We start from the raw sequence: 23,169 nt of genomic DNA, 5'->3' as shown, positions 1-23,169 counted from the left end.
TCTGCACCTCGTGGGGGGGGGGGGGGGGGGGTTGTCACACTTTTATTTGGCCACTATTATGACACAAAAAAGATTGATAAGCACTGGCATAGAGGTTCTTTAGCTCTGAAAATGATGTAAATTTTTGTGTACATTCTAGCATTGCTCTTGCTTTGCCTAACCTATGTGCCAGGAATGTCCACACACATCTCATAAAAGTAAATATTTTTTTTTGTTTTTTTTTCTATTGGTGTTTTTGCATGTACTTCTGTAAAATCCCTTTTCTACTTATAAAATGTGCTTTTTAAAATTGCCTCCTTTAGAGTTCATAAAAGCTTAAAAGACCATAGTGGCTATTTCTGTACTTTAGCAACAACTTTGCATGTAACAAACTGAGTTACTATTCATCCTGTCACTAAAAAATTGTATTTGAAATAGAAAGTACAGCCAGTTCTAAGGTTCAGCAAAGTACTTCTTCCTTTTCTTCCACCAGTCTAGAACTCATAGGTTTTGCTCCTGAGCCAGTAGATGGAGAAAGACGTAAGAGCTGTGAGCTCTACCATATAAGATGTACCATGCAGCACCAGCTTCCTAGTGTTCTCTGTTTCTAGCAGATGGTGAAAGACATCCCATGCAGCAACGGACTGGTCTGGTGAAGAGCAGCTGGACCCAGTTGGAGAACTGATCACCCAGTTGAGCAGGATTCTTGGAGGGTCTAAAGTCTTTCTAGGGGGATCTCTCTTTGGGGATACATGGAGAAGTCCAGGTTGCTTCCCTGTTCAGGCAGACACCATCAGATTTGGAAAATTCCATCTTCATCCCCCCCTCCTTACTTGAGTCCTCCTTGAGTCCTCCTGTGCTGAACTGAAAAATAAATGATTAAAAAAAAAAAAAGCCTGTTGAGTCTGGGAAAATTTAATCAGGTCAGTCTATAGATTACACTGTGGCAGGAAGGAGCTCCCATGACTCTGCTTCCCCACTCTGTCACTCTTACGTTCATGTCAGGAATGGCCCAGTCTGAAGGGCCTTCCTTCAGAGCAGCAGACTACAAAGTAGTGCTAGAGGCAGCTTGATTGCAAGGGGACATCAAGAGACCGAGCACTAGGAGCATTATCATATTTGCTACGGGCCATGCCTAGAAGTAGTTTACGGACATTCCCACCTGCCTGTCTGTGTCGCACAAACCCTGTTTGTTCTTCCCCGATCAGCCTCGGCAGAATCTTTGCTAGCCTGTTGGCCAATATCTTTGCCAAAATTTTGTTATCCACATTAAGTAGTGATATTGCCGGTAGCCCTCCGCCTGATCTTCCGGTTTGCCTGGTTTCGGCAGCAGTGTTATGAGCGCTGTATTTGCATACTGTGGATACCTCTGAGACTCCACTACAGTGTCATAGTAGGCCCCGAGGACGCCCAGGGAGGTCCCCGGCAACAGTTTATAGAACTCCCCTGAGAATCCGTTGGGACCCGGTGCAGAAGATAGCGCCAGACCTCTAACTACATTCTGAAGTTCCTGGCCCTGAATGGGTTCATTCAACTGTCTAATTTCATGATCTAGTAGACGCCCAGCCTCTTCAGGTAAGTATCCAAAGACTGTTCTCTAGGCGTCTGCTGTTTCTGATATAGCTTGGAATAATATTGCACGAATATCTGTCTATCTTCACTTTTAGCCTTTAGCACCCCCTGGCTATCTCTCACCGCTGTAACCACCCGATGAGGTTTCCAGTTCGTTACCAACTTCGCTAGTAGGGGGCCTGCCCTATTCCCATTCCTATGCAGTCTATATTTGTGATAAAACATCGCTCTCGTGGCCTTCTCATGCAGATGTGAATTAAGGGCTACTTGTATTGTCTTAAAGTGTTCCCAAATCCTTTTGTTTGGATTAGCCGCATATTGCCGTTTTGCCCTCTGTGCTTGTTTTTCCAATTGTACTATAGCCCTAGCTATTTTTTTTGTTCCGTGCCGTCACGTATGCTATCACATCTCCCCTGAGGACGGCTTTCGCTGCCATCCAATACAAGCTAGGGTTATCTAATTGCTGGCTATTGAATTTGGCATAATCTTCCCATTTATTTGCAGTGAATTGTGCAAAGTCCTTATTCCCATAAAGGTACCCTGGGAATCTCCATCCCTGGTCAGATTGAAAGTAACTAGGCGCCTCCACATCCACCCACACCAGGCTGTGGTCCGATATCTCCTCAGAACCTATTTCTGCTTGTAAAACTTTGGGGAATAGCTCTCTGCTCACCATAATGTAATCTATTCTGGACAGGGTCCCGTGCGCCCGTGACAGGTGGGTGAAGTCCTTCTCACCCAGGTGCATTACTCTCCATGTATCCAACACCCCCAAGGTACGCATAAACGTCTTCAGTGCCTTTGCCCTGCTTCCTCCCTGTATAGCCCCTTTAGGTATTGAGCAGTCTTGCACTGGGTCCGCTACCAAGTTAAAATCACCCATTACTATCAGCAGGCATCTCAACTTAGCACACTGACTTATTAATGTTGATAAAAAGTGGGTTTATATGTGTTTGGGCCATAAACACCCAACAACGCCATTTCCTTCCCCTGTAGCCACAACTTCACTAAGACATACCTTCCTTGTTCATCCTTTGATGTTAAATCTGCCTTAACAGCCACACTCCTTCTAAGGAGGACCGCTACCCCTCTTCTCCTCCCATCTGCTGAGGCTGAAAAAACTTTTCCCACCCAGGACCACTTTAACTTTGTGTGTTCTACCTCCGAGAGACGGGTTTCTTGTAAACAAACTATATCCGCCCCATGTCGGCGTAACGCTGCTAAAATTTTTGCTCGTTTTATGGCAAAGTGATCCCTCCCACATTCCATGAAATAAAACGTGTTTTCTTAATGTGCGCCATGTGATGATGATGTCCTGCCCCAGTGACCTTTCCCATCTTTGTTCTCACCAGGGAGCCCAGCCTCTCCCCAGTGAATTGTATAAGTAATCATCCTAATGATAGCAACTCTTCTCCACATCCTATGAAGTAAAAACCTCGTCCCCGTTCTTTAGAGCCCGTATCCTCCCTCATTAGCCTCCTCATTACCTCTACCTGCCCCTTCCCATTCCTAAGCCTTCGCCCCCTTACCCTATTTAGCACCCCCGTCATTCCATGAACATGCACAGAATGTATACTCCCGTTAGAGGCAAGAGGCCCCTGCTCCCCAGCGCTTCCTGCAACATCCTGGGTAACCACCACCACTCTATAACATAACCGTAAAAGTTTTACATGACAGTGCACAATATCTAACATACATCTACTCAGCCTTCCACTGTATATCCTTTATCTGCTAGGAAAGATTTTGCTGCAGCCACAGTTTGAAAATGGTGCCACTTTTCCTGAAGCAGAATTTTAAGGCGGGCTGGGTACATCAGGGCAAACTTTTTTATTTTTTTTGTTACATTTGTACCCTGCGCTTTCCCACTCATGGCAGGCTCAATGCAGCTTACATGGGGCAATTGGGGGTTAAGTGACTTGCCCAGAGTCACAAGGAGCTGCCTGTGCCGGGAATCAAACTCAGTTCCTCAGTTCCCCAGGACCAAAGACTACCACCCTAACCACTAGGCCACTTCTCCACTCCACTTCATATTCTTTTTGATTAACCGGGAGCATAACGGATGGAATCCTCTCCGTGGTTCTTGAACGGACTGAGAGTAGTCCTGAAAGATCAAAATTTTATGCCCATCATAGTCAAGCTCCTTTCTCTTTAAGCGAAATCCATTCATTATTTCCACTTTATGTTTAAAATTGAGTATCTTCGCGACAGTCCCCCTGGGGCGGTTCTTAGAATCATCTTTGCGGCCCACGCGGTGCGCCCGTTCCACCACAAGTGGGTCCCCAGAGTCCGTTATTGCTAGCTCCTTTGCCAGCCATGACTCCAGCCACGCTTCCAGATTTTTCTCCGTAACCCGCTCCGGTATGCCCACAATTCTTATGTTTCGCCTGGATCGATTTTCCAGGTCCTCCAGTTTTAGGGCTTGCGCTGCCACCTGTTTTCTCAACAAATCTAAGTCTGGGGCCTGCGACCAGGCTTCGTCCTCAAGAGTCGAGACTCTCATTTCTAAATCTCCGGTCCTGTTTCCCAAGCCATCCAGGCTTGCTTGGAAGGACTCCAATTGTTCCGAGAGTGTGTTCCAGCGCGGATCCATGGCCTTTATTACCGCCACTGTTAATTGCTCCAGTTGCGCATCTGTAAAGGCAGGGGCCGGCGCCGCGACCGCGTCCGCCATCTTGGATTCGCCTCCCCCGTCTTAGTTTTTTCCTTCCTCGTTAATTTCTGTGCCATTTCTGTCGGCGATTTTTGGAGGAACTTGTCCATACAGTGTGTGCGCTGTTCTCTAGCGTTTTGGGTGGTGGTTGTGCTTTAATTTCTCATTTATTTTAGCGCTCAACAGCGGGGGACCTCGGAGCCGAATTCAGCTGCTGCCGCTCCTCTCACCGCATCACCGGAAGTCCCCCCAGGTAGGATCTTTATATAGATCCAGTGAGAACTTCCAGCATTTAAGTCTTCAATTCTGTGGGTCCAAGGGCCCACTCCATCCACACCCATGCATGGTCTGATATAACGTATTTCCGACTTCCACACTTGTCCAAACTCTCTCCGAGACACCATCAAATAATCTATTCGCGCTTGAGTACCATGTGCCCTCGAAAGATGAGTAAAATCCCTAACATATGGATGCAGCTCCCTCCATATGTCCACCAGATCCAGCAGCTTGACCCATCAGGAGCAGACTGCTATTAGTATGATAGGAAGTGGGGGGATCCAGCAAGGACTTGTCTACCTCCGGGTCCCATACAGCATTAACTTGACAACCTTCTGGAAGTTACTGAAGACGTACCTGTTCAAAGAGACTTACAAAAAGAATCCTCCTTAATGATTTCTTTCCTAATCTATACCAGAACCAACCAATATTGATCCCTTCTGATTTGATTATTTCATCATATTATCATTATTGAACATTACATTTTTTCCTACTCTCACTTGTATGTTATGTATTATCATTTTATTTACCCTACCTACCTGTTACTTTTGTACATTAATTGTAACAATATGCTGAACCTTTTACTCTGTTAATGGTGATGCCATTGCTATATAATGTAAGCCACATTGAGCCTGCAAATAGGTGGGAAAATGTGGGATACAAATGTAGCAAATAAAATAAATAATACCCCCCCCCCTTCCCACCACCACCAGTGAGGAAGAGTCCAAAGAGACCAGATGACCAATCACCGCCTGATAAAACTTTTTATCATACTGATTTGGGGCATATACACTGCAAATGTACACCGTACGGTGATTAATCCCTACTTTGGCCAATATGTATCTTCCCCCTGGGTCTGCCGTCACAATTGGCACACTCTCCACAACTCCTTTTTGAAACAAAATTGCAACTCCCCCCTTTTTCCCCTGAGCTGCCACTGCCACACACTCTCCCACCCATCAGGTCTTGAGCTTTGTGTGTTAAAGCGTTAAGGTGTGTCTCCTGCAACAGGGCAATATTAATTTTATGTCTTTGCAAATGCTGTAAAATTTTTGACCTCTTTACCGGTGAATTAATCCCTCCCACTTTCCACGTTACTAATTTCATGGTGACATCAAATCTGAAGCCTCCAAAACAATGAATCTCAAAACGTTATATGGGCAGAGACGTCCCAGCCATCACCCTCACCCCCCCCCCCCCCCCCCCCCCCACAAAACTCCAGGATATTTCCAACATCCATACTTCCTAACCCAGCTCCCAGCAACCTCCACCACTTTAACTTCATGTAATAACTCCCAACCTGCTTCCATACCCAGAGACCTCCCTTTCTCCCGCAGGAAAGTCACGCCATGACACCTCCCCAGCCTCCCTGCTGATAAATTTATCAATTATATTGCCACCAGACCCCATTAGTTACCCGAACCCACCCAATCGTACATATCCTTTTAGAGGAACAAAGTTACATTTACTCCAAAGTTACCCCCGCAACAACAGGCCCCCACCCCCTACAACAGTCTTTAACTTATAAGTCTCATTCTTGTTGCTCTGGAAGATTTTCATGTTAATTGAAGACCCACTTACAGTGAAGTTCACCCCTCTCAACACCACAATCACCCCCCCCCCCCCCCAAAAAAAAAAAAAAACCCTTTTCATGCTTCCAATATTACCAGTCACTTTACAGTCCCTGAGCTCTCAGCTTCCTTGCCCTCCAGACAATTGAGAAAGGCCCATGCTTCCTCCACTGTGGTATACAAACTTTTTGCACCTTCGTGTATTACTCTTAAAATGGCAGGGTAAATCAATGCAAATTTGAGTTTGCTAGCAAACAACTTGGAGCAGATAGGGGCAAAAGCACTCCGCTCTGCAGCTACTCCAGCAGAGTAATCCTGAAAGCATTACACTTTTTAGTTCTCATATTGAAGAGATTTCCCTATGCAAATAGCTTGCAAAATAGCTTGTTTGTGAACAAAGTTTAAACCATTCTGGGTTTCTGAGACCAGGATTGTGGTGATCCCATTCTGTGAGCCCGTAAGATTCTCAGTGGCCCACTAATATGAGGCAATTGAAGCTCTCTCATGAGCCACTGTTCCAGGAAACCACTGAAACATTTATCCGGAATGGCCTCAGGGAGCCCCACCAAGCATAGGTTATTTCTTCGGGACCTGTTTTTCCAGGTCCTCCACCTTCGCTTCCAGCATTGAGATTTTTTTTATGCCCGACTCCCTGTGCCTCTTCCACCACTGTAACTCAATCCTCTACTGCGTTCGTTCTTGATTGATTGAATCACCACACATTCCTTAGGTCTCCCAATTGCTCTTGCAGGCGTTCCAACTTAGAATCTATTGGTGATAATCGTCTCTCTAAAAGCTCTTCTAACACCACTGTCATTTCTGCTGTAGTCTCTGTGACCCACGCTGACAAGATCGTTGGGCTGGCCGGACTTGTGGGCGCCACCATTTTGTCTTTGCCTGCTCTATACCTCGCCTTCTTGTGCGCCATTCTCGCCACCATGAATCTCACGCCGCACCCAATTAAACTCAGAATTTAATCCTCACTTTCTGCCACTTCCATTTTACTTTTCTGCGGTCCGATGGTCCTGAAAACTCGGAGGATTCTGCTGAGGCGCCAGAGGAGCAATCCTCCCTCCGTATTTAAGACATGTTCCAAAGTTCTCAGCCCCAACTTCTCCCAATGTGTAAAAGTCAGATTATCTAAGCCTGGAGGAAAAGCAGGGTTACCTCTTATAGATAGCTCAGTGATTTGAGGACCCTCCCCCCCCCCCAAAAAAAAAAAAAAAAAAACCTTTCACCAAGAAACTCCATGCTTCCCTCAAAGAGCCCAAGAGCATACTATTCTTAAGATCACTAGGAAGCAGAAGCCTCTCCACGTGCAATAGAGAGAGCAGATTATACGGGGCAAAATAAGCTGATTCAAAATCAAGGGGCGTAAAACAGCTGGAGGAATAGAGCCAATCTCAAACATGACACAGGAGGCACGCGATATTATAAAGTCTCATATTGGGAAGACCCAACCCCCCCGAGACCAGTTACCCATCAAGTGATGAACACACAACTTTGCCGCCTTCTTAGCCCAACAAAACCCGTAGCAAGGCGATTAAACTGCCTTATATCTCTCTGTAGTAGCCGTAGCCGCAGCGATAAGGTTTGACACAAATACAGCCACCTAGGAAAAATTATCATTCGAAAAAGATAAATACAACCTATCAAAGGTAAAGGCAACGCCTGCCATACCTCCAACTGCCGCTGGGTGTTAAGCAGCATCTGGGTCACATTAAGATGATACAAGTCCGCTACCTCAGAAGTAAGAAAGATACCCAGGTATTTAAAAGACCGATCTAACCCATTGCAGACGAAACAACTCTTGCCAAGAAAGTTTGAGCTCTAGGGAGCTAGCCAAAGCCGCTGATTATCCAAATTTAGCAGAAAACCCGCGAAGTCTCCAAATTTGCGAAATGTCTCCAAGAGTGCCCCCCAACGAAACCTACAGATCAGTGAGCATCAGCAAATGCTGCTAGCTTAAAGCTCTTCCCACTGATATCTACCCCACGTATATCAAGATTAGCATGAATATCCCAAATTAGTAGCGTTGACAATGAGCAGCCCTGCCTAGTCCCACAGCTGATCAAAAAATCTTTGGAAAGTTGATCATTTAGCATTACCCTCGCCCGAGGTGAAGCGTACAAGGTCTTAATTGCTGTTACTGGCCACCCTGCAAAGCCATATGCTTCCAAGGTGGCAAACAAAAACTCCCATTTGACGCTGTCAAAAGCCTTCTCAGCATCAAAACTGACCATTAATGAAGACTTCTGGAAGTCAATATACATCTAAGATTTTTAGCTACAGAGCGGTTCTTGACAAATCCCACTTCTGATTCATGAATAAGAGAAGGCAGCACCCAACTCAAACGATTAGCCAAGATTTTTGCAAAAAGCGTCGCCTCATAATTCAAAAGAGAAATCAGTTGATATGACGCAGGCAAAGTCGGGTCCTGACCAGGCTTGGGCAGGTCCACAACCTGTGCTACATTCAGATGCTTTCACAGAGCGCTGCCATCCACCCAAGTATTAAAACTTTTGTTAAGGGTTCAACAATAGCTTCCCCCAACAGTTTATAGAATTCAACCTGAAATCCATCCGGACCCGGCACCTTACCTAATGGACTGCTGCTGATCGCCCAGTACACCTCATCGGATGAATAGGCACATTCAAAACCTCTCTGTCTGATGTAGAAATACAAGGAAGATTTAAGCCTCCAAATAAAGACGACTCAGGAGATCAGCCGAATGAGCAGTGTACAAAGTTTGGTAAAAGTATTTAAAAACGTCACAAATAGCTGCATGCGAATGCACCAGCTTCCCCGAAGAATCCTTAAGTGAGACAGCAAACCTAGAAGAATGCTTCTGCGCTATCAATCTGGCTAACAACTTGCCATTCTTATTACCATGTTTATACAGTTGATATCTATAAAAACTTTGAGACTTGACAGCGCGGTCATGAATTAGTGAATTTAAAGCCGTCTGTTCAGACAATAGCTCCTGCTTAAGAGATGCATTAGAGAGAATACCAAACTTTTGACGTAATATCAAGATTTTTCTCTCCAATCGAAGGATTTCTCTATCCCTAACTCTCCTGCGATGACTAGCATAACTAATAACTGACCCTCACAGGAACGCTTTAGCAGCCTCCCAGACTAGGACTACATCCGACTCAAAAGACTCATTAAAATGCCCTCTACCCCCACTCCCCCCCTCTACCCCCAAGATTGGGTTTCAAAATGGAACAAGTCACGTTTCTGACACCCCACCCCTATCAAAACTCCCTTTGTACTAGACCTGTGAATAGGCTTCTAAGTCCACTAATACCTTCACCTTGGTCCCACCGAGCATACCCATTAATTTCCCGTCCCTAAAATGAAATGCAACGACATCCTACTGCTCAATATACCACAACAGTGTACCATGTTATGTAGAGAAAAAAAAATCTCAGTAGCTTCCCCATCGGTACCTCCATCTTAAACACATCAGGTTGGAGTAAGAAAAACCTCATGTCCCAGGAAATCACAAACACCCGAACTCTCCATTTGGGTCTCTTCTGGGTTCAGTAGACGCAAAAGGTTCTTTGCCTCCTCCACCGAAGCATATGTTTTTGTGATTGATAAGTAATCCTCAGCTTAGCTGAGTAGAGTAGAGCAAATTTAATCTTATGGGCAAACAATTGGGAACAGATTGGTGAAAATTTCTTCCACTGTGCAGCCACTGATGCCAAATAGTCCTGGAAACATAAAATCTTTTGTTGTTATAGCAAAGCTCTTTTCCTCCTCGCAACTCCTGTAGTATTGAAGTCTTTTGAGAAAAGTTAAGGAGTCGGCAAATTACCACCTGGGGCCTGGACGCTCCCTGCTGCTTAGAGCCAACCCGGTGCACCCACTGTATTTCCAGCAGGCCCACCGAGGGTGCCAGCGACAATTCCTGCGTTAGCCTAGTTTCCAAAAAAGCTCGATGTCACGATCAGGCAGACATACAAAATTTAAGTTGTTTCTCCTGGATCTGTTTTCCAGGTATTCTAGTTTTTCCTTATAAGAAGTGTGGTAGCCGTGTTAGTCCACTTTTAAAGGTAATCAATAGAAATAAAACATGGAAAAGAAGATATGATACCTTTTTTATTGGACATAAACTTAATACATTTCTTGATTAGCTTTCGAAGGTTGCCCTTCTTCATCAGATCGGAAATAAGCAAATGTTGGTAGATGACAGTATATATAAGTGAAACATCAAAGCATTTGAGTGACAGTCTAACAGGATGGGTGGGGGTGGATAGGTGAGAGACAGGAAGAGTCGGGTGGATGAGGGACAGGGAGATATGCATGGAGTCAGGCGTGACATTACCAATAAGGATGTCACGCCTGTGGGGCAGCACTTTACAAAACCAGAACACTGTACCAGTGATTTCATTGTAAGAATCCTGAAAGGGAACTTTAAAACAATACAGGAACGTAAGACCTTTGAAGTCGGAATTATTAAATATTTTCACACCCACCAGATAGGACTTAACAAAGATCTGGGTTTTCTAGCCCATTATAAAACATAAAATTGTACTGCTTTGTCACCCTCCTGTCTCCTCCATGCATATCTCCCTGTCCCTCATCCACCCGACTCTTCCTGTCTCTCACCTATCCACCCCCACCCATCCTGTTAGACTGTCACTGAAATGCTTTGATGTTTCACTTAAATATACTGTCATCTACCAACATTTGCCTATTTCCAATCTGACGAAGAAGGGCAACCTTCGAAAGCTAATCAAGAAATGTATTAAGTTATGTCCAATAAAAAATGTATCACATTTTCTTTTCCATGTTTAGTTTTATTTTTATTGATATCCTTATAAGAAGCAACCACTTTTTTCATGTGAGCCTGCATCTCCTCCATTGTTGCCATACGGTCTTCTAATTCTCCCATACGTTGTTTGTACGCTACCAAGTCTTGAGTAAATTTCTCCACATTACTTTGAAGCTGCTCCGATTTAGAGTCTATAGGGCTCAATCTTTTATCTAAAATGGCCTCCATTGCCCCTGTTACCTCGGCAGCGATTTCTGCCACCCATGCCGAACCGACCAAGGAACTTCAAGGGCTTGCTGTAACCGCCATTTTGTCCTTGTGAGCCTTTGCTGCATTCCTTATCTTTCTGCAGTGATTTTGCAGCCATTTCTCCACAGTAACTCAATAATACTTCGCTCAGACCCCTCAGCTATCTCAGCTCCCCTTGTCGGAGCACAAAATTGGGAGCCAAACTAACTCGGGGGATGGTTACTGTTGTTGTATTTGTGGGGCTCTGGGAGATATGTACCATATTTACTGGACCCTGACCAAGGTGCAGTCTTTCTGGACAACGATTCTGTTTGCTTCAGCAGATTACTAAAGTGTGATACCCTTTGCAAGCAGAGATGTGTCATCTTCATTTTAAGCCGATGGGAGTAAAGCCTGAGGTGCACAAGCTAGCTACAACCTTTTTTACAGCTGGTAAACTAACCTTGGCATCCACTTGGAAGAGCCCGTTGGCGCCATCTTTGGCAGTTGGTCTTTGTAAATTGAACTATATCTGTCTTATGTCTAAATTGACTGCCATCCGCTCTGGACAGTTGACAGTGTTTCTGTTCTAGGTCACAATTATTTGTGTGACTGGCTGATATTGTATTATTGCCTTATGTGGATTTGTATGTATCTAGTTCTATATCAATAAACCTATTATAATTAAAAATAAAGATTGAAGTAGACCTTTTGACAACTTTTTAGTTGGTTTTTAACTGAGCTCTTCCCCCACCTCCATACATGTAAACAATATATAAATAATTTATAAAATATTTATACAGTAATGTTCTTTTTGTTTTCCACTCATGTTCTAATGCTGAACCACACCATCTGGTAATTGCTGGGTGCCAGATGATCACCAGCTGCAACATCAGAAATACTCTCCCAGTTGTAAGCACCAGGTCCAGTATTGCCGCCTGCCATGTGGATTGCATTATGAGTTGCCAAAACAGTTGTCCCTGCAGAGAATCCAGTATCTTCCTACTTATAGATGACATGGCATTAAATCAGAGCTATTGTGACTACTGTACTTCTCCTGATATCTGCTTCGCTGGATGGCATCAGGAATGTAGCAGCTTTTGGTCCTCGTATCATAGTTATTTCACACTGTTGCTTGGACCAGTTATTAATCAGATAATGCGTTCAACTGAGCAATACTGACCAACTCGTCTTTTTGATATGTACAATTCTTGCTTCATCTGCTGAAGACACTTCTCAAAAATGTGTGTTTTCTATAAAGTTGAATCACACCAAGCTTAGAGTCCACTCACTTGTGTACCTAATTACATTCTGTATGTCAACAGATAGCAAAGTTGCTTACCTATAACCAGTATTCTTTATATAAACAGAATTAGTGAGGCACACAATCCCTTCCATGTCACTGAGAATTGTATTACTCTTTGAGCGTTGGAACTAACTGAAAGATTGAGGATACCATTATACATGGGAAGAGTGTTGCATGCTCAGAACATTACACTGGTTCTAAGCTCTTGGAAAGCTGTTCTGTCCCAGTGCCATGACATGTCACCCACTTGCATGCCTGATTAAATCTGGCATGCAAGTGAATACCATATTAATTGTGTTGAGAACACCCCTTAAATATTAAGTCACTTTCAGGCTCATTTTCAAGAGAGAACGCCCATCTTTCGACACAGATCAGAAGATGGGCGTCCTTCTCACAGGGTCGTCCAAATCGGTATAATCGAAAGCTGATTTTGGACATCCCCAACTGATTTCTGTCGCAGGGACGGCCAAAGTTCAAGGGGATGTATCGGAGACGTAGCAGAGACGGACTTGGGTGTGCCTAACACATGGACATCCTCAACCCATAATGGAAAAAAAATGGGGGGGCTCTGATGAGCACTTGAGGCGACTTTACTTGGTCCTGTTTTTCTTACGACCAAGACAAGGAACAGAAAGGTGGCTGAAATGACCAGATGACCACCGTAGGGAATTGGGGATGACCTCCCCTTACTCTGTTGTCAGCTTTAATTGTCATACTCAGGTCCATCACAGAGGTATACAGGTCCCTGGAGCAGTTTTACTGGGTGCAGTGCACTTCAGGCAGGCGGACCCAGGCCCATCCCCCAACCTACCTGTTACGTTTGTGGAGGAAACAACGAGCCCTCCAAAACCCAACAGGAACCCACTGTACCCACATGTAGGTGCCCCCCTTCACCCATAAGGGCTATGGTAGTGGTGTACAATTGTGGGTAGTGGTGGTTTTTTTTTTTTTTGGGGGGTGGGGGGGCTCAGCACACAAGGTAAGGGAGCTATGTTCCTGGGAGCATTTTATGAAGTCCATTGCAGTGCCCCCTAGGGTGCCTGGTTGGTGTCCTGGCATGTGAGGGGACCAGTGCACTAGAAGTGCTGGCTCCTCTCACGACCAGAGTGCTTGCATTTGGTTGTTTCTGAGATGGATGTCCTTGGTTTCCATTATCGCTGAAAATCAGAAACGACCACGTCCAAGGACGACCTAAATTTCAAGATTTGGGCGTCCCCAACCGTATTATCGAAATGAAAGATGGACGTCCATCTTTCGATAATACAGGTTTCCCTGCCCCTCCATCAGGACATTTTATGAGGACGTCCTCAACAAATCTTGGGCGTCCCTTTTGATTATGCCCCTCTTTATTTTGTTTTACATGATGTATTTTAGATGTATGGCTTTCTGTGAGAGAGATTCAAAATGAATTGCAATAATAAAAAAAAAACTTGGCAACCTGGAATATAAACATGTTTAAATTTATCATTATGTAGTTCTAACTGTAATGTTTCATAAACTCTTCAGATAACTTCTGCAGACTTGAGCATTCAGTTTGTTAGAAATGCAGTTATTTATGTTCAAATGTGAACAAGATTAAAACATTAAGAATTGTAAAGATCAGAGTGCTATATGATGTAAATATATTTAAAAGAAATATACTTTTTGCCCGCAGGAAATAATGGTTGGTATGTTGTACCAGGCAGAAATCCCAGCCTGTCAAGGAAAGTACGTTCCTGATGAAATAGGTATGTTTACCTGAGCATTCTTGTAGCATTTCTTAGAATTCAGTATTTTCTCTGAAAACAAACAGGATGCCATATCCACACTAATGGGTGACATCACTGAAGGAGCCCAGGCATGGAGGTGCTCCCCAGTGTTATTTTCCAGAAGTTTTTTGGAAGCATCTTCCCACCTGCTGTCACCTTATGGGAGCAAGGCAGTAATCTTTCCACGCAGCAGAGAGGTTACGTCTTTACAATCAGTTTGCGGTGTTTCTCCTTCACTTGTAATTTTTGTGGCTATTGCTGTTATTTTCTCCAATTGTGTAAGTCTTCATGAGAGGCCAATGGTTTTTCCTCCCTTAGTGTCCCAGTGCCATGTCCCCTACCTCAACGCAAGTGGCGTCCTCGAGCTGCATGGGGTCCTGTTGACACCCACACTTGACTGGCACAGCCCTGAGCCCTGTGTGTGTAGTTCTTCTCTGGCTGCAGGCTCCTTGATTGCTTTGCTTCCATGCACCTGGGTCTGCTCTCTCTCTGCCTTGGCTTCCAGGCTCCTTAATTGCGTTGCTTCCACGCACCTGTCTGCTTCTCTCCTATTGGTCTTCCGGTTCCTCCTTCCCCTGCTCTTGTCTTATGACTGTGCTCCTTCTCCCTGCTGGTCCCTGCTGATGTCAGACGCCAGCATTTTATCAGCTGAGCTCTTCCTGGACTCTATGCTTCAGCTTCTACTTTGGTAGGTGTTGCTTGTTCAGTAGTTTGCTTCTTCTCTACTTTGTCCCTCATTGCTGACTTTGCCTGTACCTGGATTACTCTCGTGTCTGCTGCCTGCCTACTCACTTGCCTGTACCTGGATTACTCTCTTGCCTGTTGTTTGCCCATTGACATTGCCTGTACCTGGATTACTCCCCTGCCTGCCTGTTGACATTGCCTGTTCCTGGATTATGCCCCTGCTTGCTGCCTGCCTATTGACTTTGCCTGTACCTGGATCACTCTTGCCTGCTGCCTGCCTGGCTGATACATTCACCACCCCGCTTCCAGCTCCGTCTCGTAAGTCCTACAGGCCGCCCGCACCTAGGGGCTCAACCTCTGTGGAACGGCGGTCAGCGCAGGGGAAACCCGGGGTTGTCTGGCCACTAAGCAGAACCTGGTCAGAGTATCAGGCTCACCAGCGCTCTACTTGGTACAAGAACTCACAAGTCTGACACCCAGATAGGTTTTTGGCATTTATAAGTTTCCTTTATTTTGCAGTTCGAGACCCTCTTAGGCCTCACTTTTCCAGTCGGGGTAAATTTTTTTTTGTCAAAATCTAGCCACATTGAGCCTGCAAATAGGTGGGAAAATGTGGGGTACAAATGCAACAAATAAAATAAATAAAATCGAGTTGGTTTTAGAGAAAAATTGCATTGGCTTCCTCTGAAAGATGGAATTGCATTCAAGATATGCACCTTAGTTCATAAAATCATTTATGGAGTCGCCCCTTCCTATATGTCAAATCTGATTGATCTACCAGTGAGGAATAACAAAAGTTCATCACGCACTTGCTTAAATCTCCATTATCCCAACTGCAAAGGAATTAAATTCAAATCAATACATGCATCCAGCTTCTCATATATCTATACAGAACTATGGAATGAATTACCAACCACCTTGAGAACAACACATGACCTGATGACCTTCCGGAAATCACTGAAGACCTAACTGTTCAAAAAAAACGTACAAAAAAGATCCCCCATAAAATACCGACACATAAACTTCACCAGATACAAGTTTAATGGAACCGTTCAAATCTGTTTATTCTAACTTACACCCTAATTATTGAACATATTTTATCCTGTTATCATTATGTTCTATCTAGTTACCCACTTCTCATTGTATGTAGTTTTCTTATGCACCATAACTGCAACAAGGCTGAAATTATTATTCCGTTAAAATGATTGCCATAATATTCTCATGCACCTTATTTGTTATCTATATTCAGATCTCCATATCCCATTAATGTGATTGTTGTATTATATTGTAAGCCACATTGAACCTGCAAATAGGTGGGAAAATGTGGGATATAAATGCAGAAAAAAAATAAATCAGTTCGGCTTCTTTCCCAAGGTGTCTCAAACAACTCCCAGTGGTTTCAAAAAGTGCTCCTGGTGCTCCAGAACATGTCCCTCATAACTGGTGCCTGCAGTGTTTGGGGCCCTTTGTCTGCAGATGACAAGAAGATTGTGAGAAGCAGAGTGAATGGATTTTTAGCACCAAGAAGTACAGTTCATCAACTTTGGCATCAGTCCCAATGACTCTCGAGGATGCCTCAACATCGAGGGTCAGTAATGGCCACTGAGATCAGACATTGTCAGATCTCACCCAGAAGGAAAGGAAGGATTTAACTCATCGACGCCGAGGGACCTCAGTGCTGTGCGTCTGGTGGAGGCAAAGAAGTATTGATATCAGTCCCCTCAAAGCGTGGTATTGAGGCTGGCAGGGCATCAAAGTGCTCGATTACTCAAGAATAACCTGCACCGTAAGAGCCACTCTCCCTCCAGTGAATTGGAGTGTCTCAACAACCTCTATTGATCTAGGACCTAGGCCATCGATCCAACCCTGATGACCTAGAGTGGAGTCGTTACAACAGCTGAGACCTTGTCTTTACTAATGGCTCCTCTTAAAGAGTGGATCCGGCCACTCTTCAGGAGGAGATGGGCCGCCTTCTGGCTCAACATGATGCACAGGCATCAATGGCTTTGGTGCTGGACCCACTGGAGCTCCAGCCCATGCTGGAGGCCCATGTTCTTCCTATCACATGTTCATAGATGCCGGTGCCCTGCAGAGTTGATGGCCATTGATATGGTGTTCAGTTCCTCTGGGGAGGAAGCTTTCTCAGGGCACTGGAGATCACCCATTCCTCGGTGTCCCCACCCAGGCCTGACCAATCAGTCAGTAGAGGTGTATTTTTAAGTCTTATTTAGACTCCTTCTGGATGTCTGAGAAAGCACCAGAGGTCCTCTGGGAGATGGGGTCCATTGGTCTTCTTTCAGACCTCTCCCATATGGAAGGAGAAAATCTTCCTGTGAGGAGCTGTTCTTTATCAGTTTTGTCAAGAAGATGGCCGTCCATTCTATTTGATTTAGAAATGGAGAATGAGCTCAGGGCGCAGTTATTTGACATCCTCAAATTTTACTGCAAAGGATGCTTTGATAGTGCGTAAGCACAGAATCTTCAGGAATGTACAGATGAAACAGTGGGAGACCCCCCCCCCCCCCCCCCATACAACCTATATACAAGAAAGCCGACTCTGTATATAGAGTCCAGAAGGCTCGCAAATTCTAGAAGTTTGTTTCCTTCCTTGGTGGTCAAATTCACTCTCAAAAGAGGCAAGAGTTCCAAGACTCACTCCTTGGTGCCTCTGGGGAGGGAGAATCAAGTCATTGGAGTCTTTTAAGAGAGCGGGTTTTTAGAATGCTGTGTTCATCCCCTGCATACATTATTATCAGCTGTTCATGAGCATGCACTTGTAGAACTTAGTGAGCAGTGTGGCAGAGTGCAGACACTCTACCACCAGAGAAGGCTGCAGAACTTCGCCAACTAGTATCTCAGTATCAAGAGTGCAGAAAGCATATGGCTTGGGCAATCTATGATGATTTTGATGTGGCATTTAGGACCTCCACCACGGGTATTGGGAATGCGAAGACTCGCTTGGCTGTATGTCTCGGACCTGGAAACAATGGTTCAGGAAAAGCTGGCAGATATTCAATGCTGGGGACATAACCTTTTTGGTGACAAGGTGAAGGAGTTTGCCAACCTCATTAAGAAGTATACCAATATCATCAAGTCACTGTTCTGGCCTGCTTCTGGCTCATCCTCCGCTTCCAGGAGGTACTCTGGTGGAGGGTAAAGGAAGGCCTAGGTTCCTTCCACCCTCTAATTCATCCCAAACCACCCAGAGCTCTTGCTGCCGCCCATAGCAGGCAGAGGGCTCAGAGTTCCAGCCGGTTCCACAGTCAAAGCAGGGGATGAGTCGTTGATTAGTTCCATGAGAGCATAACCGCTATAAATGTAGCTGTGCCAAATGACCTGCTAGTAGGAGGGAGGCTGAATGTTTTCCAAGAAAGGTGGCCCCTTATAACTTCAGACCGATGGATTCTCACAATAGTCTGCACGGACTACACCCTGCAATTGGAAACCAAACCACCAAAATGTCCACCAAGAGCATCAAAGTTAAGCACTCAGCACCAGGGATTGCTTACAAAGGAACTCAAACCCTTTTGTAGGTCAAATTTGGTTGAATCCATTCCACCTGGGGGAAAAAAAAGAAGGAATTTTATCCAAGTACTTCTTGGTCACAAAGAAAAGGGGAATTCTGGCCTGTCCCAGATGTAAGAGAGCCCTGAACAAATTCCTGGCAACATCAGATCAACCTCTTGGAGTTAAGAGCCATAAGGAGTGCTCTAAGGGCTTTCAGAGAGATAGCAAATTGTTGTCTTGCAAACAGTCAATTGCAGTATATTAAGTCAACAAGCAAGGTAGCCTGGGCTTGTACCTCTTGTGTTTGCCAGCAGTTGGAATGCAGTAGTGGCCACCTTTTACGGGATAGTTCTCATCCACTTGTGGGGAAGAACAATTGTCTGGCAGAAAGGCAGAGTTGGGTCATACATATAGAAACATGATGGCAGATAAAGGCCATATGACCCATCCAGTCTGCCCGTCCTCTGTAACCCCTAATTCTTCCTGTTCCTAAGTGATCCCACATGCTTATCCCGTGCCTTTTTAAATTCTGGAATAGTCCTCGACTCCACCACCTCCACCGGGAGGCCATTCCACACCTTCACCACCCTTTCTGTGAAATAATACTTCCTTAGGTTACTCCTAAGCCTGTTCCCTCTTAACTTTGTCATGTGCCCCCTCATTCCAGAGCTCTCCTTCATTTGAAAAAGGCTCTCTTCCTGTACAATAATTGCCCTTGAAATATTTAAATGTTTTTATCATGTCTCCTCTCTCCTCTCTCCCTCCTCTCTCCCAGTGTATACATGTTGAGGTTCATAAGCCTGTCCCTATAAGTTTTGCATTCAAGACCGCTTACTAATTTCGTAGCTGCCCTCTGGACCGACTCCATCCTGTTTATATCTTTCTGTGGGTGCGGTCTTCAGAACTGCACGCAGTACTCCAAATGGGGCCTCACTAGAGACTTGTACAACGGCACTATCACCTCCTCTTTCCTGCTGCTCATGCCTCTCTTTATCCACCCAAGCATCCTTCTGGCTTTGACTGTCGCTTTTTCTACCTGTTTTGGAAGCTTTAAGGTCATCAGACACAATCACCCCCAAGTCCCGCTCTTACTTCGTACACTGAAGCACTTCAACCCCTATACTGTACCGTTCCCTCGGATTTTTGCGACCCAAATGCATGACCCTGCATTTTTTGGGATTAAACCTTAGTTGCCAAATATCGGTCCATTCCTCTAGCTTCGCTAGGTCCTTCCTCTTGTCATTCACACCCTCCAGGGTGTCCACCCTGTTGCAGAGTTTAATATCATCCGCAAAGAGACAAACCTTACCAGACAGCCCTTCCGCAATATCGCTCACAAAGATGTTAAAAAGAGCCGGCCCTAGAACCGATCCCTGCGGTATGCCACTGACGACATCCTTTTCTTCAGAGCAAGCTCCATTTACCACTACTTTCTGTCTCCTACCATTCAACCAATTTTTAACCCAATCAGTTACTCTAGGTCCCATACCAAGGGCACTCAATTTATTTTATCAGTCGCCTGTGCGGAACCGTGTCAAAGGCTTTGCTGAAATCCAAGTATGCCACATCAAGTGCCCCTCCCACATCCAACTGTTTGGTCACCCAGTCGAAGAAGACAGTCAGATTCGTCTGACACAATCTGCCACTAGTGAAGCCATGCTGCCTCAGGTCCCGCATTCCATGTAGTTCAAGAAATGTCACAATCCTCCTCGTTAGAAGCGTTTATTTTAGCTTACCACCGAGGTCAGACTGACAGGTCTATAATTCCCAACCTCCTCCTTACTTCCACTCTTGTGCAAAGGAACCACATCCGCCCTTCTCCAGTTCACCGGGACCACTCCAGTTTCTAAGGAAGCATTGAAGAGGTCCGTCAGCAGAGCCGACAGAACTTCTCCGAGTTCCTTAAGCACCCTCGGGTGTGTATCCCATCAGGCCCCATCGCTCTGTCTACTTTTAGTTTGGTAAGCTCCTCACGAACACAGTCCTCCGTAAACGGGTCTTGTTCTACCATACATCCATTGCCTTTAGCCTTTGTTTTCTGCAGCCCTACCCCCGGTCTTTCATTCGTGAACACAGAGCTAAAATAATCGTTAAGCATTTCAGCTTTCAGCTTTATCCTTATCTTCCACATATTTCTCTCCCTCAGCTTTGAGCCTCACAATTTACAATGCTATTATGGCACTTCCTTTTGTCATTTACATATCTGAAAAAGGTCTTATCCCCCAATTTTACCATATTAGCTATCTTTTCCTCCATTTGCCGCTTCGCTTTTCTGGTAACTTTTCCAGCTTCTCTTTGCTTATTTAGGTATGCTCTCCTGTCTTCATCTTTCTGAGTCGTCTTATAGCATGCAAAGGCTAGCCTCCTTACCCTTATCTTTTCAGCTACTACATTCGAGTACCAGAGAGGCCTTCTTTTCCTCTTACAATTATGTAATTTTCTAACATAAAGGTTAGTTGCCTTTAATATAGCTTCTTTCTGGAGCTATATTAGGCTACTAGGCTACTATATTAGGCCACTAGGCTACTCCTTCTGGAGAGGAGGAGTAGCCTAGTGGTTAGTGCAGTGGATTTTGATCCTGGGGAACTGAGTTTGATTCCCACTGCAGCTCCTTGTGACTCTGGGCAAGTCACTTAACCCGCCATTGCCCCTGGTACAAAATAAGTACCTGAATATATGGAAACCGCTTTGAATGTAGTTGCAAAAACCTCAGAAAGGCGGTATATCAAGTCCCATTTCCCTTTCCCCTTCAGTCATGTCCATTGCTGTTCTACATCCTTCAGGTGTTCTCATCCCGCTAACTGTTCCTTGAGAAATTCCCCCATCTCAGCAAGTTAGTTCCTTTGAAATCCAGGACCTTCAATCTCGAATGAGCCCTCTCTTCTGTTTTAATATTGAACCATACCATACGATGACTAAATGCCAAATGGTCTGCCACCTTGACGTCAGAAACGTACTCTCCATTCGTAAGTACCAGGTCTAGAACAGCTTCATCCTGCGTCGGTTCTGTTACCCACTGCTGGAACAGTTCTTCCCATAGGGAATCTAAGATCTCTTTGCTTCTAGACAACCCCACAGCCGGGACACCCCAGTCAACATCCGTCATATTGAAGTCACCTATCAGTAGTACTTCCCCTTTCCTAGCTATCTTGCGGATGTCTTCAGTCAAGTCCCTGTCCATTTCCTCCGATTGTGAGGGTGGTCTGTATATCACTCCGATATAGATACATTTTCCTTTCCCTCTTTCCAGTTTAACTCACTGCGCTTCTTCCATACCCCACATGTTCTGCAGTTCTGTCACTTGGATATCATTCTTAGCATATAATGCCACACCGCTACCCTTTTTTTCTTTCTCTGTCCTTCCTGAATAGATTATAGCCAGGTATAGCAACATCCCAGTCATGGTTCTCCGTGAACCACATCTCCGTGACCGCCACTAAATCCAAGTCCGCTTCCATCATTGTAGCCTCAAGATGAAGAAGTTTTTCCCATACTACGGGCATTGGTATACAAGGCTTTCCAGGTTTTACGCTTTTTATTCTCTTCTATACAGGCATTAGATGTCCTACCTTCCTTGGGGTTAATTATGGCTTCGTGGCCTTTTATACCCATCCCCATCAATTTTAGTTTAAAGGCTTCTTTAGTACTTTAGCCAGCCTGTTGCTGAAGACCATCCTTCCCTTCCTTGACAGATGGACACCATCACCGTTCAGTACATCTTGGAAAATCATCCCATAGTCTAAGAAAAGAAAGCACTCTCGTCGGTACCAAACACGCAGCCATGCATTTATCTCCACGATGCGAGCTTCTCTCATTCGACCTTTACCTTCGACAGGGAGGATCGATGAGAACACCGCCTGCGCACCTAGATGCGTCACCCTCTGACCCAAAGCCACAAAGTCTTGTATCATATGTTCAGTAGGTTATTTAGCTGTATCATTTGTGCCAACATGGATGAATAGCATAGGAGCATGTTCCTTAGGCTTGATGAGTCTAGGCAATCTTTCCACAATATCGCGAGTCTTGGCACCAGGCAGACAGCACACCTCTCTGGACAACATATCTGGCCGGAAGATGGGCGCTTCGGTACCCCTGAGAAGTGAATCTCCAACCACCACTACCTTTCGCTTTCTTTGGGCCAATTGACCGGCTGTGATGGCATTTTTGGTCATTGTTTCATCCTGTTTTTTTAGATGTTTCTAGCTCTTCTACCTCCAGGGCTGTGAACCGATTCTTTAGTTGAATAGAAGGTGGAGTTGGATTGATCTTGTGGGACTTGGTGACCTGCTTCCAGCTGTGCTCTATCTGACCAAGATCTTGTCTCCTTTGCGGAAGTCCTCAATGTTTTGACCTGTGTGTCTGGGTCAAATTTCTGCTTGTCCCAGATGTTTCTTAGTCTTGGCACTTCTTCTCTTAGTACTTGTACTTCGTTCACAAGGGACTCAATGTATGTACATGTATGAAATGAAACCAGAATCTTATCTTGGTCCAAGGGTTTGGTCTTGACAGTGGTAGAAGCTGTAATGAAAGCAGTAGCTTTAGGGGTTCTTTGTTTCTTTACCATAGTTCCAAATATAGGGGCTGTTGTACTTGTGATAATAAAATATGTAGCCTGTCACACAACTACCTGTTATTTCTTCTACTCCTGTTCTATGGGATATAGGGGGTAGGTAGTTAATGTGTAGTTTTAGGGTAAGAACTGAGAACCTGTTAAGATTTACTGTGTGGGTGGAATTCAATGTATGTATCTGACAATTTGAAATTCAGTGATTGAGCTTTGTCCTTCAGGGTATTTTTCTTGGGGTATTTTTCCCTTTTCCCCTCTCCTGTCCCTATGTATCAGTTTGGTTGTAGACCTAATTCAG

General features: G+C 44.9%; 1 protein-coding gene across 1 annotated transcript in view; it reads left to right on the top strand.

The window, feature by feature from the left end:
• The window catches only part of MIER3 (MIER family member 3), a 167,618-nt gene that overhangs the window by 97,239 nt on the left and 47,210 nt on the right, over positions 1-23,169 (top strand). Inside the window, 1 exon segment of the mRNA XM_030193155.1 lies at positions 14,020-14,092. Within this exon segment, the coding sequence (XP_030049015.1) occupies positions 14,020-14,092 (73 nt within the window).

This window comes from Microcaecilia unicolor, chromosome 2, assembly GCF_901765095.1.
Source record: "Microcaecilia unicolor chromosome 2, aMicUni1.1, whole genome shotgun sequence".
In the NCBI taxonomy this organism is placed as follows: Eukaryota; Metazoa; Chordata; class Amphibia; order Gymnophiona; family Siphonopidae; genus Microcaecilia; species Microcaecilia unicolor.
The sequence above is the reverse complement of the archived record's forward strand: the minus strand, read 5'-3'. Positions and strand labels throughout refer to the sequence as shown.